The sequence below is a fragment of the Dermacentor silvarum genome, chromosome 1 (genome assembly GCF_013339745.2).
Source record: "Dermacentor silvarum isolate Dsil-2018 chromosome 1, BIME_Dsil_1.4, whole genome shotgun sequence".
NCBI lineage: Eukaryota > Metazoa > Arthropoda > Arachnida > Ixodida > Ixodidae > Dermacentor > Dermacentor silvarum.
The window spans coordinates 263,360,187-263,378,152 of NC_051154.1; the positions used below are offsets into that span (position 1 = coordinate 263,360,187).

The 17,966-nt window shown below is 50.4% G+C and overlaps 1 protein-coding gene and 1 long non-coding RNA gene across 4 annotated transcripts in view; both read left to right on the forward strand.

The window, feature by feature from the left end:
* LOC119437124 (uncharacterized) overlaps positions 1–16,165 on the forward strand; it is a 30,291-nt gene extending 14,126 nt beyond the window's left edge. For all 3 annotated transcript variants that reach the window (XR_007464857.1, XR_005189231.2, XR_005189232.2), the window contains 2 exons: positions 2,184–2,282; positions 15,065–16,165. This is a non-coding gene — a long non-coding RNA (uncharacterized LOC119437124). The remainder of the gene's footprint in view (positions 1–2,183; positions 2,283–15,064) is intronic.
* Positions 11,128–13,317, forward strand: LOC119437123 (uncharacterized). The gene is made up of 2 exons (XM_049660302.1): positions 11,128–11,279; positions 12,506–13,317. Exons 1-2 carry the CDS (start codon positions 11,258–11,260, stop codon positions 13,315–13,317), a joined length of 834 nt encoding a protein of 277 aa, XP_049516259.1. The 5' UTR covers positions 11,128–11,257.
* Positions 16,166–17,966: the final 1,801 nt, after the last annotated feature.

The window sequence follows — 17,966 nt, forward strand, 5'->3', positions numbered from 1 at the left end:
TGCACTTGTTTACATCGACATCTACAGCCACAGATAGTTGTTAGTGTCAAATATTGGGGAAAAGTTGCATCGCTGATATGAAATAATGTAAAAACGTAGAATAAAACACACATATCTGCGTATATGAGCCGCGTTGTTTCACCGTGAGACTAGTCAGTATGAGCGGCTGAGCCACTTAAACGGCGAGTGTGATCCAGTTACATATATCGGGTTGGTAATTTATTACTGATTCTCGCTTTTCTTTAACTTCATACATATAGTTTGCGCGTGTCCTAAAGCATTATTAGAGAAAACTGTGCTCGCATAAGCGCTCATTTAAAGGCCGTGTTGTTCTCCCACGAAAACACGGATGACATCACTGACACCGTTGATATATGACTAAGCGAGGCGGTTGTTTATGCTGCTGCACTGAATGTACCGCCTCTTGTTTCGCATTTGACGCATAGGTAAACAGTACATCTCAGGAATTAAGAAATGTGTCAGCATGACAACACGTAAAGACCCACCCATCTACGTTGGGAATGCGGCCAGCAGCCTACGGGAACGGTGACGTATATACAGATGTTGGCACAGCCGTTCGGCAGAGCGCTCTGTTCCCGCTTGCAACTTATTGTGTACGCGCCGTACGAAGCGAAGAGTAGTTTATTTCAAATTGCTAGGGCCAGAACTGAACTATAAAAGCAGTTTCCTTCGTCCTAGCTGCTTAATTTTCAGTTCAGGTCTGCCGGCAGCGGGTGCACTAACTCGACGGCGCCAAGCCTAACCTTCGCTGAACAGGAGCAACATTGGCTCAAACCTTATGCGCACGGCTTGCGAGAGTTGAATGTTGTGCATTTCAATTTAATAGGCATGTTATAACTCACTTTGAGCGCGATTAATTATATGTACAAACGAAGGCGCTGCGTCTATCGCGTTATCGTATCAATTCGACGGCCAATCGAGCGGGGTTCGGTCGAACGATGGTCAGAACCCTTATTTTATCGGAGCCGTCGACAAGAAATCCCGTCGCAGTACGACAACTCGCGCTCGTCCGTTGCGTCTTGTAGGCCTGGTATATTAAAATCGTCTGAGCGACACACTGTGCTGAATAGTCGGCCAATCGTTCGCGTGAGCGTCTTGTCGGTCTCGTATATCGTCCAAGTGTTACCGCGCCAGACTTCACAAGTGCGTGAAGTCGGGCACACGCTGCCACTACCAGCATGCGAGGACCGACGCTGCAAGAAGTCTTCGTCAGCAATGTGATGTTTTTAAGTGCCGTCCAAGTGTGACGCAGGGGTTTATCGATAAATTTACTATTATAGCCATCGATGCAAGGCGGCAACGTGGTTCCCTGTGCAGTCCGGACGAAGCCCTCGCCGCTTTCTGTTTTAAAGTGGAGTTGCAGTCTTACGCTACGTACGTTTTCAGTGCCGTACCGACGTCGAGCTATCAGTGGAGTTTTAACGCGGTACACACAGTACGATTGTTTGCAGTAGCGCGCGTCCGAGTGTTTTTTCTTTTTTTCGGAGGACTTTCGCCTGAGATGGGGCCGCGCGGCCGCGCGCGCGACCCTTCCAAAACGTTTCGCGACTAATCCGCCAGGGCAGGGCGCATGCGCCGTTGGGCCGTGAAAAAGGCGGATTTCATTGTAAACACTGGCAAATGCTAGTGCTCATGAATGAAAGCCATATATGCTACATCATAACCTCGTTTTAGTCGATGTAGGGTAAGTACAAGACAAGGAAAATAAAACAACCTGAAGCAAAGCAGTGTTACGCAAGATGAAAAACTGCTTTTTTTGCATAAGGAAAACGTTGGCATAAAGAAAACACACTCCTTGTCTGAATTATACTTCAGCCATGTCCTCTCATTGCACGCATAAATAACACCCTTGCTAGGCTCCAACATTTACTACTGTAGTAAAATTTATAACATACAAGCTGTGCTGGTAAGCTTGATCAACATCATTTTTTGGGACAGTAGATAAGGAATACAGTACATAGCCACAGCCACTGATCTCCCTAACAATGTCCTGCTTGGTGGTCGTTATTGTGCTTAAATTTTAAATCAAGCCAATGGTCTCTCTATTAGTCCTGGGCTTTAGCTTCAACTGTGCATCTGGTATTTTGTTTGCACAGTCAGCAATTTCAAGCTATGTTGCAGTAAACAGTCCCTCATCATTGCACTTGATGTATTTTGTCCAGTCTCCCAGTCGAAGGCCTACCAGCACGCTTGAGGGTGACGCTTCGGCAGCACTGCCTATGCATAGCCCAGCAACACCTCGAACAGCAAGGCATACTACGGTAAGGATAATACTCGACCACTACAATTTTTACATACTTGTTTCCTTAGCTAACTTCAAGTGAAGTAGCATTTATTTTCGTGGCATTATATATAAATATCACTGAATGAAGCATAATAAGTGTCACTCAGTGAACTGCACATGGACACTAACATTTATGATCATGGCAACCATGTAATTAAAAGCTGAAACTAATTGACACGACCTTGACACGACTGAAAGCGACTCTGTGCAATTCCATGCTAGGCATGTTGGGTTGCTCATCGAAGAAGACAACGACGAAGGTGCCAGAATAGCTCTATAAAAGATCTATAGCGTCGACCTAAGTCTTTTGTGGTTTCGTTTGTGACAAACTGATGGAGGTGCTGGGTACGCGTCTATGCGGCCTGGCAATACGGCCTTCAAGATCTGCCGAGGATGTCGACCACAACCGCAAGGCAGACACAGGAGACATACGGTACGGGACAGCCTCCTGCTTTGCTGGTTCTCCACATGCCACGCTGGCCGTGGCCGTTCCATGGTGAGCCTTTTGAGGACGTGGAAGACTGGCTCGATGACTTCGATCGTGTGGCCGAGGTTAATGATTGGGATGAACGGAAAAAGCTAAGGAACGTGTACTTCGCCCTAGAGGACTCTGCCCGAACATGCTTCACTAACCACGAGCCATCTATCACCACCTCGCAAGAATTTCAACGGCAGATACGCGATACGTACAGCAGTCCCACAAGAAAAGAGGGAACAAAGCCAGCCCTTCAGAGTAGAATTCAAAAGCCTAATGAAAGCGTAGCCATGTTTGTAGAGGAGATGTCGTGGCTTTTCAAGCGTGCTGACTTAGGCATGACAGAAGCGAAGAAGGTCCGCCTGCTGATGCGAGCAGTGAAAGAGCAGTTGTTTGCAGGACTAATGCGAAGGCCTCCAGCTACAGTAGCTGAGTTCGTCAGTGAGGCGACAACAATGGGGCGAGCCCTTCAGCAACGCTCCTCGGTCTACGATCGCCAAATCACCCTGGGATCAGCATCTTCTCTTTCGTTGCCCTGTGACACTGATGCGCTTCGAGAGCTTGTGTGTAGTGTCATGCGGGAGGAGCTCGATCGACTACAGGGAGTGCGATATCAGCCGACCGTAACGTCCCTCACAGATATCGTCTGCGAAGAAGTCCGCCAGGCGGCACAACCATTCGTGCAAACCCGACCTGAAGCCGCCCCTGTACTGACTTATGTGTAAGCAGTGAGGCTACCTGCGCAGCCCGTGAACCACCGTAACCTGCCTTCTTCTGAAGAACCGCTGCGCCACTTCCAGGGTCAAGCTTCGCATACAACTATGTACGAGTCCACGAGCCCCCGAATCAATACGCGAAAGTCAGACGTGTGGCGCACACCTGACTATCAGCCACTCTGCTTCCACTGTGGCGAAGCGGGCCACTTGTACCGTGCCTGCTACTACCGACGAATAGGACTCCAGGGATATCACCCCTGGCGCTCGTCGCCCACGTGAGGGAGAATCTAGCAATATCTGGCCAGTCAACATTCGTCGCCATACGCGGAGTTCCCACCGTTTGAACAGTCCCTGCCAACGAGCCGATCTCCGTCTCCACAGAGGCGCCAGTCACGATCACCACCTCCTCGACGATCGGCGTCACCTAGCTGCTACACTACGTTCTCCGCTTCTGTGGGCAACCGGCCCACTAGCCCAAGTCGGGGAAACTAAGAACAGCGACCTCGGGTGGTGGGGCCGCTGTCCAACGCACTTTGAAAGATCCTCCGCTGCGACACCTCAACGACGACGATGACGACTGCGTACCTTCGGCGCCTTTCTTCGAAAACCGCAAACCTGTTTCAGCCGACATACTCGTTTCTGTAGATAACCACCCGGTAACCACTCTTGTCGATACTGGTGCCGATTATTTTGTTCTGAGCGGACAACTGGCTACTGCACTTCGCAATGTGATGACACCGTGGCCCGGACCTAAGCTTTGTACAGCCGACGGTCATGTTCTCACGCCGATCGGCAAATGCACTGCGAGGGTACGCATTCGTGTGGCCACATTTGTCACTTCATTTATTATACTGGCAGAGTGCTCTAGACAGGTCATTCTTGGCATGGACTTTCTTCGGGAGTACGGGGCAATCATAAACCTTCGCGAGTTGCTTGTCACTTTTTCCAGCAAACGTGCAACTCATTTGGACGACTATCACCCGTTACGCGTTTCGGGCGACTGTGCTACTTTGCCACCACAGAGTACTACGTTGATCACTGTGGAAACAGACGAGATCCTCCCCATCTCGGAATCGCTGAAGGCAGTCTGTCAGTCTTGTTGGCTCGACGGGTTTGTGTAGCCCGCGGCATCTTGCAGCTGTCGTCACGGACTGCTCAAATTTTAGTGACCAATTTCAGTCGTGAATACCAGCACTTTGCCCCATGAGGTGCGCCCCTTGCCCAAATACATGCTGGCCGGTAGACATGATCATAGAGGCAAAGCAAGGGCCGAGGCACTTGACGAAAAACTTAAACATGACACAGAAGTGGTCTATGTAGATGCGGCCAAAGAGGGCCCCCAAAATTACATCATCTGTGCGGTGACTAGAGACGGTACCGTCCGAACTGCAGCATCCGTTAAATCACCCTCCACCCTAGAAGCAGAGGAGGCGGCCATAGCGCTAGCACTCACTCTCAAACTGAAAAACATCCTAAGTGATTCCAAGCGTGCCGTCACAAATTACGCTATGGGACGCATAGGCAAACATTCGAATATAGTATCATCAACTCTCTCCAAACCGACCGCACCACAGAACTAGTATGGGTCCCTGCTCACTCGGGAAATGCCGGGAACGAGGCAGCGCACCAAACAGCCCGAGCCTTAACCAACCGGGCGGGGTGCTCCTCAGACTCGGTGGACTTCTGGAGCGAGCCAGCGACCACGTTTAATGAAGTTGCCAGATTTTTCAAAGAGGTTAGGAAAATCTATCCAGTTGCTAATAAGGAGCTATCCAGGGAACAGGCCACGATTTTACGTCAGATACAAACTGACTCTTTCCCCTGCCCACACAGATTGGCATATATTACGTGCGGACAGGTGGAGCCAATTTGCCTAAATTGTGGCCAGAACCAGCTGGCCACCCAAAATCATATCTTATGGGGATGCTCTGCCAAGCCTCCTCCGAAAAAACTACGGCCAGCTCCCTCGGAGGAAGCCTGGGAGGCCCTCTTAAGGTCAGAAGACAAGACCGTCCAAGAAAATCTCACGACCTTGGCTCTGCAGGTCGCCTCAACCGAGGCCACCTAAAGGCCAAGGCCTTCAGATCTACTGTCGGAAATTTTTTAATAAAGTTTTTTCCTCCTCCTCCTCCTGCCATCGCCTATTTCGAGCCAGTCAGTGACTATCCTGCTTGTTTAACTGTAGGACAGAATGGTGCAGATTCTACCTGTGATGTACCGGCCAACAGCAAAATTGATGTGAATTCCAAATTATCAGGTGAACAACAAGCTAGCATTCGAAGCCTTTTACAGTCTTTTGCGGACTGTTTCGCTTCAACATCAAAGGTTAACCAAACGCCTATTGCGAAACACCGAATTATTACAAATCTCGATGAAAGACCCGTGCGCCAACGTGCCTACCGTGTTTCTTGTAAAGAGTAAGACGCCATCCGAAATCAAGTCCAACAAATGCTTACCGACGAAATCATACAGCCCTCCACCAGTCCATGGGCGTCACCTGTAGTTCTGTTGAAAATTAAGACGGTACAATGCGTTCTTGCGTTGACTATCGCAAGCTTAACAATGTTACGAAGAAGGATGTTTATCCCCTTCCCCGCATCGACGATTCTTTGCACTGCCTTCGACATGCCCGATACTTCTCATCGATGGACCTACGCAGCGGCTACTGGCAAATAGAGGTTGATGACCGTGACCGTAAGAATACTGCATTTTTTATGCCTGATGGACTCTACGAATTCAAGGTCCTTCCTTTCGGATTGTGCTCTGCGCCTGCTACCTTTCAGCACATGATGGACACAGTACTATCCGGTCTCAAGTGGCAGTCATGCCTTGTCTTTTAGATGATATCATTGTGTTTTTAGACACTTTTGAGCAGCATCTACAGTGCTTGCAAGGAATTTTTGTCGCAATTCGTGCTGCTGGCCTGTCTTTAAAGCCTAAAAATGCCATTTCGGGTTGTCGGGATAAGGGGGGTTGCCAACGGCTCTCCGCCTCGACACACCGAGTCCCGCGGCTGGCGCATGCCTGCCCATCAACCGCGGTCCGCTACAAGCTCGAGGAAACAGTAGACGACAACCACGTGTACACTCGGAAAGCATTTATTACCACTGCAACTAACACTTCGAGCAGGCCAGCTAGCTGTAGTTGACATCGCTGAGGGTTCCCTCGAAGAGAATAATACACTAGGTAAAGAAGGACTTCCGACTTACCAACTGGGGAATACGGGCGGCCTCGACGTTTGCCGCGGCAAGAACGCGGTTGACTAAGCATGTGCGAGAATACGGGAGCGGCGGCGGAGACTTCCGCAATCGCCGCTTGCTGGGGACCAAAGAGACCCGGGCGATGTCAGCGGTATCTCATGCGACCCACCCGGTGGCACTGATAGCGCTTGCGATTCCCGTGCGCCGCCCGCGAAAGGAAAGTTTCCCCTCTCCCAACTCTCCCAGGCGCACATGCATCTGACACGACGTTCGCTGCTCGTGCTGCGGTCATGGGACACGAGGATTTCCACAGGGTATGACGAACTCAAATTTTTAGGCCATGTCGTCAGCTACGCAGGCATTCACCAGACCCCGACAAAACCATTGCTGTTGCTTTGTTTTCAACACCTGCGAACAAACACGAACTCCGCCGTTTTCTAGGGCTTTCTGCATATTATAGACGCTTCGTGGCTAACTTTTTAAGGATAGCCGAACCTTTGCAGCGGTTAACAAAGAATAATGTTCCATTTGTCTGGGAGCAGGACCAACAAGAGGCCTTCTGTGAACTCCAGAAACGTCCGCAAACACCTCCAGTTCTAGGACACTTTGACGAAGACAGTGACATCGAGTTGCACACGGATGCCAGCAACGTTGGCCTTGGTGCCGTCTTCGTACAGTGGCAAGATGGAGCCGAGCGCGTCATTGGGTACGCAAGCCGCACTTTGTCTCCAGCTGAAAGGAACTATTCCACCATGGGGAAGGAATGCTTGGCTGTTGTGTGTTCAATTGCTAAGTTCCACCCATATTTGTACGGCCGATCGTTTCGAGTTGTGACAGATCACCATTCATTGTGCTGGCTCGCCAATCTGAAGGATCCCTCTGGCCGTCTTGCACGCTGGAGTCTTCACTTGCAAGAATATGACATGACGATAGTGTTCAAGTCCGGGCGTAAACACACAGATGCCGACTACCTGTCGCGTGCTCCACTTCAACTATCGCCATTCGATCTTGATGAAGAGGACGCATTTCTTTCCATTGTCACAGTGTCAGACATCAGCAAGCAACAGCGCGATGATTCAGAACTCCGGCCTCTCATCGACTACCTTGAGAACCGTCTACCAGAGCCGACTCGTATGTTCGTCCGAACATTATCGTCGTATTTTCTCCACGATGACGTCCTCTACAAATTGGGTTTTCACTCGACCGCAACCACCTGCCTCCTTGTAGTGCCGTCCGCACTACGGGACGACATCTAGCGGGTCTCTCACGACGAGCCATCTTCGGGCCACTTGGGATTCGCACGGACATTTTCACACATACGCCAAAAGTACTTCTGGCCTAACCTTCGCCATGACGTAAAGCAATATTTGAAGACATGCCGCGACTGCCAGAGATGCAACACACCACCCGTGCGTCCCGCTGGACTTTTCCATCCCGTTGATCCTCCACGGATCCTTTTTCAGTAAGTTGGCATAGATTTGCTTGGACCATTCCCCACGTCGATAGCTGGTAACCGTTGGATTGCTGTTGCCACAGACTACCTTACACGTTACATTGAAACCCGAGCTCTCCCACGAGGCACTGCTAATGATATTGCGACCCTCTTTGTACATGACATCGTACTCTGCCACGGTGCTCCAACAGTGGTTATAACCGACCGGGGCACAGCATTTACAGCGCAGCTCACAGAAGATATGCATCTCAGTGGTACAGTTCACCGCAAAGCCACTGCTTACCATCCCCAGACGAATGGGCTCACAGAAACGCTAAACAAAACGATCGCTGATATGATTTCCATGTATGTTGACGTCGACCACAAAAACTGGGACGACGTTCTCCCATGTGTTACGTTTGCGTATAATACTGCCGTTCAAGAAACTACCGGCTTCACCCCTTTTCGCTTGGTGCATGGCCGGGAAGCTGTAACAACGTTGGACGCAATGCTTTTACACACTCACTGTTCTAATGTTGTCACTGATGCTGCCGAAGAGGCGCGCCAGCTCGCACGAATGCGTATCCGCTACCACCAACACAACGACGCCGACCGATACAATCTTTGTCACCGAGACGTCACTTATCAACCTGGTGACAAAGTATGGGTGTGGACACCAATCCGCCAGCGTGGTCGGTCGGAGAAACTTTTGCTCCCCTACTTTGGACCCTATAGGATCGTTCAACGACTCGGCGACGTCACATACAAAGTGATTCCTGAAGTGGAAGGCCGTCCCCGACGCCCACGCCTGTCCGATGTCGTTCACGTCTCTCGGTTAAAGCTTTAGTACTCCCGCTGACCGCAAAGCTCTACACCTCTCTCACCATCTACGTATTCCTTAACAGTATCACTGTGGCACCCCCCAGTGCGTAAATGTTCTGCATTGAGACGTGTGGGGATGCGCGACTCTCACGCGTCCCCTGATGTTGTTTTCCCCGCATGTCCCCGCATGTCTCCTGCGTGGCTAAGCCCGGCGGTGGTTGCGGCGCGTTGCGAGAGATGGCGCTAGTGTCGTGATGCTAACGACACCGAACGGCGGGGTCACTTGGGAGAAAAAGGTCGGAGGCGCTCTCTCTTTGGCTGGGGATCGGCGACCAACACGCAGGAACGCTTCGCACGTGCGCCGGCCCGCTTCGCGCGACCGTCGCGCGAGGCTTAGAGCGGGACACCGGTATGGATGAACACGGATCGTTCGAGCGCGCCACCGTTCGCGTGACTGTACACGTGAACGACTAGGCGATGGTGTCATAGCATGGGGCGAACGTATTCGCTCGCTATCAGGTCGCGGTGAGTCGGACTTCCTTGATTTGTCGCGCGCCCGTGTGAATGTTCTATTGGTTGTAATTCATCTAGTATGTATTAGTGTATGAAAGGTGCAATAAATGCCATTTTTATTGTCTGCACTACTGCGTTGTCGTTCCTTTGTCCCAAGAGCACGTGTGTGAGACCCCACATCTGACTGCCCAACGTGGGGCTCTTGGGGCATCGGACGATAATTTTAACAGTTTTGCTCGGTTCGAGATGTTTCAACCGAAGCGTAGTCCTAGCGTGGATTTTGATCGCTAGTGTCGGCGGTGTGCTTTCTTGAGGGAGGCGACGGTTGCTGTAGCGTGTTTGAACTTTTCAACATGCTAAGCCTTTTCGCGAGTGTTTTGAAGTACACTCGTCAGTACGAGAGCCACGTGGTCTGCATCCTGGGAGAGCGAGGCCTAGCGCCCGCGGAGCATTGGCAAGCCTGAAGCGAGTGAGTACGGAAGCCTCGTGGGTGATCCGAATTTCTTATGTAAATAGCTTCTTCTATATCTTTGACTTAGGAAATCGAGGCTCAGTGAGCCGGGTGGCCGCGGGCCACGGGTGCCGCTACGGGCTGACTGGTATTGCGGCCTGGCACCGGGCACTCCGACACCGTCTGGGACGGTGGGCGCCGTCAACTCGGATGCTGTGTGCACCGAGCGGGGTAGGACCACCTCACAGAGCTAACGTCTCCTCGCGGCTGCCTGTTCTTGTGCCCATTTTGGGTGTTTTTTTTTTTTTGGATGCCGGTTATTGTCAAAGTAGCGACGCTTTAGGCCTAAGGCTTAACAAAGCCGCCTGTCGCACGTTGAGGGACACAACCTGGTGGACCGTGGTGTTGAGGTGTCGCACATTGCTTCCTTCATTAGCTCGCCTCGCACGAATTGAAATTACTCGTTCGACTCAGGAAAGCAAGCTTTGTTCACATGAACTTAGCATCTGCAATGCCAGCCGAATTGAACATCGTACCACGTGGGCGATGCGTATGCCGAATTTCTCTCCCTTGCACTACTTTAGTGTTTGTCGAGTGCGTTGAGTGTACGCAGCGTGAGCGGAGTCACCCCTGGTTTGCTGTCACCTGCACATCGTCAGCGCTGCTGCCCCGGACTACAATCGAGCTACCCCAGGCTTTGGAGATGCCTGTGGTCAATTCGGCGCAGCGACTTCGGCGGCCGCCAATGTCCGGCTCGCAACCCTCGGCGGCTGGGAAAAGAGCCGGCAGTCACAGTGACGGGAAAGCTGCTACAATTGCTCCAAGCTGCTACATTTCATTAAAGCTGCTACATCTATGCTACAAATGAGCACCATTGCTCCAACCTGCTACATTTCGTGAAAGCTGCTACATCCATGCTACAAATGAGCAGAACTGCTCCAAAGCTGCTACGCATAGCCTCCGAGATTACCTGGCAATGCGCCGCTTTATCTCGGAGGCCACCGTCAAGGCGATTTTTCAGCAACACCAGGTGGCAGATAGGTTGCCGCCTCTCGTGCCATTCGTAGGCAGAGCCAATCCAATGCGTGGGCGGCGTGGGTTTGTTATTATTGTTGGCCCATGTGCCCACGTGTTATGATGGCTGTAGTTGTGCGTGGGCTTGTCACTGTGTAGTGTCGGTACCTGGTGGCACTGTCGTTTGAGCTTAGTGCAGTTGCGGCTCATTCCCAGTTTTCGCTGCGTGCCGCAGCCTCGCAGTCGTACCGGCGGCGTGAACTCCCATCGCGAGCATAGCGGTGTTGTATGGTTGTACGACTACGCGCGTCCTGCACGGCGGTGGCGTCATGGCACTCTCCACTCTCAAAGGTAAGTTTGTTAGCTGCTTGCCCGTATCACGTTTATCTGTGTGCGCTCGAAGTCCCCCCTACCCCCCCCCCCCCATTTCATTATCTTGATGATTTTAGGCCTAAAATAAATTACTGTTAAGATTTTTCTGTGGTAGTGAATGTGTCGCTGCTAATTTTCTTTATGCCTTTGTGGGGCTTACTTTACCGTTGAGGACGCACTGTATTTGCTGTTTTGTAGCATGCTGCTTGACTCGGTGTGACTGCACGATGGTTCTAATATTGGCAGTAAGTTATCGCGCACGCGGGTACAGCACTGTAGTGGCTAAGCAACAGTGCTCGTGGTGACCGAATCGTACGGCGACGCAGCATTTTTTAGGCTTGTGTGGTCTGCCCGTTCCATTTGTCGCCACTGCGCATGCGTCGTACGCTAACCAGGGGTCGGTCACTCCGTGTACCTTCCATAGGGACACGAAATTCGAACTCCGCCGACGTTATCGCCGAGAGCGCCAAGATTAGGGCGCCAAGTTCTCGCGGCGGTTGCGTGGAGATTACGTAGTCATTACGTTGCTTGCGTCGTCAGGGCAACAGTAACAACAGCCGCTCGCTCGGCTCGCTTCTCGCCCTCTCTTCCTGCTACTCCAGGCGCCGTTTTTTTTTTTTTTTCTTTTGTTTTTTCTCTTTCTCTTCCATGCGGCGCGACGGGGTTTTTTTTTTTTTTTTTCTTTGCGCGCTTGCTTTTTCTTCCACGCCGCACGCCGTTTTCCTTTTTTGCTTGCGGGAGACGCCTTTTGTTTTTGTTTTTTTTGCTCGCGCGCGCGCGTGCTTTGCTTGGTTGCGCATTTGCGCTTGCCTATTCGCTCGTGGTGCGCAGTGCGTTTGAATGCACGCAGCCAGCACGTGCCATATCATAAAGGATGAATTCCACTCACATTTCTCTGACCTCGTTTTATTGCTCCGTTTACGAAACTCAAGATTCGAGCTTTGTGTTAGTGTTTCGCGCCACTGAGGATGCGTCGTGCGCTAACCTCTTGCGAACGCTAACTTAGCATACACTATTCTAAAACTCCCTAATGTTTACATTTGGTAGGAAATACGCATGAGGCTGACAGTGCAAAACGCACTTGCGGAACAAGCTTTCTGACACAGAAACGTGGCGGCGTTTTCGCAAGAATCTCTAGCATATGTATCGGCCTGTAGTGCTTTATAAGACCATGCTGACAGCACAATAAATTTGCTTTTTTGCAGGACGCAACAGTAAGTTCAATGCGGACCTCCTGAAAGACGTGGATGCCAACGGTGATCTTTTTGAGGCGTGGTGTAGGGCTGGTGAAAGAGAAGATGCTTTTTGTGTCGTGTGTTGCCAGACAATCAACTGTGCGTTTCATGGTGTGACTGCAGTGAAGCGCCACTCGCAAAGCAAAAAGCACTTGGAGCGTACGAAGCAGCTACGTGGTCCTAATGGGAAACTTAAGCGACCAGCAGCAGTTCAAGCCGTCCTGAATTTTTCAGCTGCGTCCACCATTGCGTCGTATAATGATCGTGTCACAGCCAGTGAAACACTGTTCGTCCTGCCTGTCACACTTAAGGGGATTCCTTATAGCTGGGGAGACACAGCTACACCTCTCTACCGAGCAATGTTTCCAGATTCGAAGGTGGCAAAAGGCTTTTCGTGTAGCAGAAAAAAAGTGTCGTATGTCGTGTCAGATGGCCTTGGACCCTACTTTAAGAGCCTTGTGCTTAAAGAAGTCAACCGACCGAGTGTTTTCTACAGCATCTGTATAGATGAGACACCTCTTCCGGAACAGCGCTGTCAGCAAATGGACATCATTATGCGATACTTTTCCGATGCCCAGAAAATGGTGGTTGTGGAACACCTGCAGTCCTTTCGGTTAAATAAGGCATCTGCGAACGACCTTCTAAGATGTGTAAATGAGGCTATTGAGAGTGTTCCCAGTGCTGGCTTCTTTGCATTTTTTAGTGATGGACCAAACGTAATGAAGTCACTAAAAAATAAACTTATCCAGCAGCACGGTCCCCTGATAGATATTGGGGAGTGATCCCTACATAAGGTGCACAACGCCTTCTCACGTGCCTTGGATTCATTCGGCAGTGAGGTCGAAACTGTCGTAAATGATGTGTATTATTACTTCAAACACTCTGCTGCACAGTGTGGCCTGCTGAAGGAGCAACAACAGGTGCTTGGATTGCCTGAAACCATATTTCTACGGCATGTAAATTGCCGCTGGCTGTCACTCGTGCCAGCAGTAGACAGACTGCTTGAACAGATTGATGCCCTGAAGAGTGTCCTTTCCGCCAATACTCCAGTACGTGCTGGAGGCAACATTGCCAAAAGGTTAAGGAGCAGTCTGAATGACAAAACCCTTTGTGCCAAAGCTCTGTTTGTGAAAAATGCTGGTGAACTTCTTACAAGGTTCCTAAAACTGTTTCAGGGAACCGAACCCCTGCTTCACATTCTTTATGATGAAATGGTGATGCTGCTAAAAAAATCTTGGGAAGGTTTTTAAGGACCGAAGTGTTTCAGGCAAAGTCAGGCAGTCAGCTTGCATCCATTGACGTTGAGTCCTCTCGGAACTGGAAACAACATGTAGAGGTAGGAGCAGACACCGAAGAAGCTATTAATACCTGGACTGCTGCAGAGAAAGCTGCGTTCCGGCTAGGAGCAAGGTCGTTCTACGATACATGTTCGAAGTACTTGATGGCAAAACTTCCTCTTGAGAATCAGATGCTCCAACATGTCAGGTGCCTGCATCCGAGCAATCATAGTGCGGAATCTTCAAGAGACTCCTTCAGATATCTTGCAAAGTGTGCAGCCCAGGTGGTTCAACCCGCTGAAGTTTCATCTCTTCTTGATGAATTGACAGTGCTAAACTTGATCCAGTTACATGCAGGTTCTGACATGCCACTGGACAAATACTGGCATCAAGTTTTCATCATGAAAGATGGTCAGGGTGGGCCAAAATATCCGCTATTGTCCAAGCTAGTCAAGGCACTTCTATCACTTCCGCATGGCAATGGCGATGTTGAGCGTGGATTTAGTGAAAACTCAAGAGTCCTGCACGACAGGTCAAATCTTTGTCTCTCAAGCGTAAATGGCATACGTCACATAATGTCTATTCAAAGAGGTTTGACAGTGACCCGTGCTCATTTCCAGTCAATTCCGATGTCATCAAGGCTGTCAAGGGGGCATCAAGACGGTATGCGGAGCGCCTTGCAGCTGAAGAGCGACCATCAAAGCGTATGCGTATAGATGCAGAGCAAAGTTCACCGAATGTGGAACTTACCAATGACCAAGCCAAAAAGGAAGTGGCTGAGGCAGAACGGATGATTAAAAATGCTGACTTGTTGATTCAGCGGAGCATGAAGTTGAAGAACTTCTCTGACATCGAGAGTGGGCGAGCAGTGCTTGCTCAAGCACGAAAAAAGATGGCCGAGTGTATGCCACACTTGCATGCGGAGAAAAAAGGGAAGAAAGCTTAGTGTGTTTCATGCAAGTGACATTCATGTATTGTGTACCTGCGTCTTTGTGCCAACCAGTCTCCATATATTTGTGATCCTAGGCTTTGTTTAAAGCTTCCGTTAGTTGCGCCGTCATTGAACTCATGCGCACACTGTATTTAATACTTCATTTTATTGTGTAATAAAAGCATTAAAACGCCATCTGACCTGTTTTTTTTTTTTCGTTTTCGCAACCTGCTACAAAACTGAGGGCAGCTGCTACAAATCATCATTTTTCCTGCTACAAAACCTGATACAAAACACTTTTGGCCATTCCCATCACTGCAGTCACCACCGGCTACTGCGGCTCTCGTCAGCAGGGCGCGAGCGACGCTTGCTCGTGCCGACTTCTGCGTCGCCGTTCCCGGGGTCCTGGGCTGGAGTCGTGCCATCAAATCTGCAGACGTGGTGCTGTGACCAACGGACGCCAGCGGTGAACCCCAGAGTCAATGTCGGCTCACACGTTGTGGATAACGCGTGGACATTTACTCGGCGGCGCGCGCCACTGTCGCATGTGCTAACTTTTGTTCGCGACGCGCGCGTTGATAGGCCTTGTGACATGTTTCGCCGGCGTATGTGTAGTGATTTAAGGTTGGGGAGATGTGGGGATGCGCGACTCTCACGCGTCCCCTGATGTTGTTTTCCCCGCATGTCTCCTGTAGCCCGGCTTCTCTGCGTGGCTAAGCCCGGCGGTGGTTGCGGCGCGTTGCAAGAGATGGCGCTAGTGTCGCGATGCTAACGCCACCGAACGGCGGGGTCACTTGCGGCCGGCAGACGACCACCCCCTCCAGCGCAGCCGACACTTAGGGCGCAGCACTGAGAGTCACCTTCGAGCCCCGACAACAATCCCGCCTCGCAAGCCCGAGCAGTGCAGCTGACCAGCCGCCTCCGAGTCGGCATCAAGTGTTCGGTGTTCTGTGACAGCGCTTCCTCGGTCGCCAACCTCGGCGGGTACTCAGGCAAACGGATGTCCCTAGGTGCCAGCCTCAACGTACGGGGGCCTTCTTAAGGGGGGGAGGATGTGGGGAGCACACGCTGCCACCTTCTCCCGCGGACGCTCGCCAGTCACTTGCGAACGGAGCGCACGCGGCTGCGGGCATATGCCCGCACAAGACGCGCGCGCCCGTGCGGGAAGAGGGAAAGTATCCGGCGGGCGAGGAGGACACTCCCCTCGCGGAAAGGTAAAAAGATATAAAAGAGCGCGACCGAGAGACCCCCGGTCTCTCTGACATCGCTTGACCTACCTGCCGATATGGATTTACCTGCTGAAAGCCGTGAGTGACCTTTTTTTCCCAAGTGACCCCGCCGTTCGGTGGCGTTAGCATCGCGACACTAGCGCCATCTCTCGCAACGCGCCGCAACCACCGCCGGGCTTAGCCACGCAGAAAAGCCGGGCTACAGGAGACATGCGGGGAAAACAACATCAGGGGACGCGTGAGAGTCGCGCATCCCCACAGACGATGCTTCTAGGGAGGGGGGTAATGCCACGACCTTGACACGACTGAAAGCCACTGGGTGCAATTCCATGCTAGGCATGTTGGGTTGCTCATCAAAGAAGACTACAAAGGTGCCAGAATAGCTCCATAAAAGATCTATAGCATCGACCGAAGTCTTTTGTGGTTTTGTCTGTGACAATATTCATATTTCCCCACAGCGGTGTGAGTTTCCTCAGGGTTTGCAATTGGCAACGAATAATCTGCTTTCAATTTCTCTTTTCCATTCAAAGGACACAATGAACTAGAAGACCAACAGGTTTTTCACAATTTTCTATGCTCTTTATTTGTTCGATCAGTCATGAGGAGTCGTGATACAGGCAGACAAAACTGGTCTTTTGTGTAGGAGTATGAGATTAGTATATTTTGCCTATTCAAACTAAAAGGTTGCTGTGAAGCATCCCGCATTCAACTATGCTACATTGGCCTCTTCTGTGTTAGTTGTTTCGTACTTTTACCTTTCCTGCCTGGGCCTAGATGGGCCTGCAGTATTTCGCAAATAAATAAATAAACAAACGAAATAAAGTAGCACTAGCAAGCTCGTGTGCATGGCAGTTTTATGCCCTCAAAGTTTTTAAGTTCACAAAAGTGTCAACGGAAACCGTCGTGAGCAAGGTAATAACCTAAAATTTAGCAATATATTCTTCATGGCTTACATAAGAATGTATGCCACAACAATTAAGTACCTTGTTCTGGGTGCATGATTTGTTTCACGTTGGTTGCTCATGGACCTGTTTTCTGTGCGTGTGATATTTTACAGCCACAGCCAGCAGAAGACTCGCCTGAAAAGGCCTTTCTGAGGCACAAAGTGAGGCTTTACTCGCAATTGCAAAGTTGTGATGGAAAAAAGTTTCATGGATATGTTGACATGGGCATTGATGTCAATGATGACAGCTTTCTTGTTGCCAAAGATGCATTTGTTTTATTGCTTGTTGCAATCAATGGCAGATGGAAGCTGCCGATTGGCTACTTTCTAGTGATGGCCTTGGCAGTGAGCGAGGCGCAATTTGGTGCTGCAAGCTGCTGGCTTCGCTCACGAAAAAGGTGCACACATTGTGAGTTTGACATGCGATGGCGCTGCAGCAAATTTGTCAATGCTGCGCAGCCTTGGCTGCAAGATGGACCTGACTGAGCTGGATGCTTCTTTTCCGCATCCAGTGACAAAAAAGCCTGTCTTTGCCATGTTGGGTCCCTGTCACATGTTGAAGCTGCTGCGGAACACCGTGTGTGATAACAAGGCTATTGTTCATACGAACGAACAGTTCATATTGTTGAAATACATTGATGAGCTGCATGAAATTCAGTACACAGAAGGCCCACATTTGGCAAACAAACTTAGACCAGGCACATGTTAATTGAAAAAAACCAGCCCATAAAAGTCTCCTTGGCAGCTCAAATCTTTAGTCAATCGGTAGCAGATGCTCTTGGTGAATACAGAGCTCGAAAAATCCCAAAATTTTCAAATTCCTTGCCAACAGAAGAGTATCATATATGTCAACAACGCATTTGACATTTTAAATTCAAGACATCCAAGGCAAGAAGGATGGAAAAGGCCACTGTGTCCTGAAAATGTGACTCGTGTCACTGAGTATGTCAAGGAACTGAAGGCCTACTTTTGCTCACTCAGGTAGTCTGCAGCTGGTAAACTAATGACAGAGACCAACCGAAAGACAGGCTTCATTGGCTTTATGGTGTGC

Excerpts from the sequence above, each read along its gene's own strand:
- LOC119437123 (XM_049660302.1), top strand. The coding sequence starts at position 11,258 with ATGGCACTCTCCACTCTCAAAG. Across the intron at positions 11,280-12,505 it reads GGCACTCTCCACTCTCAAAG|GACGCAACAGTAAGTTCAAT; the intron begins GTAAGTTTGTTA and ends GCTTTTTTGCAG.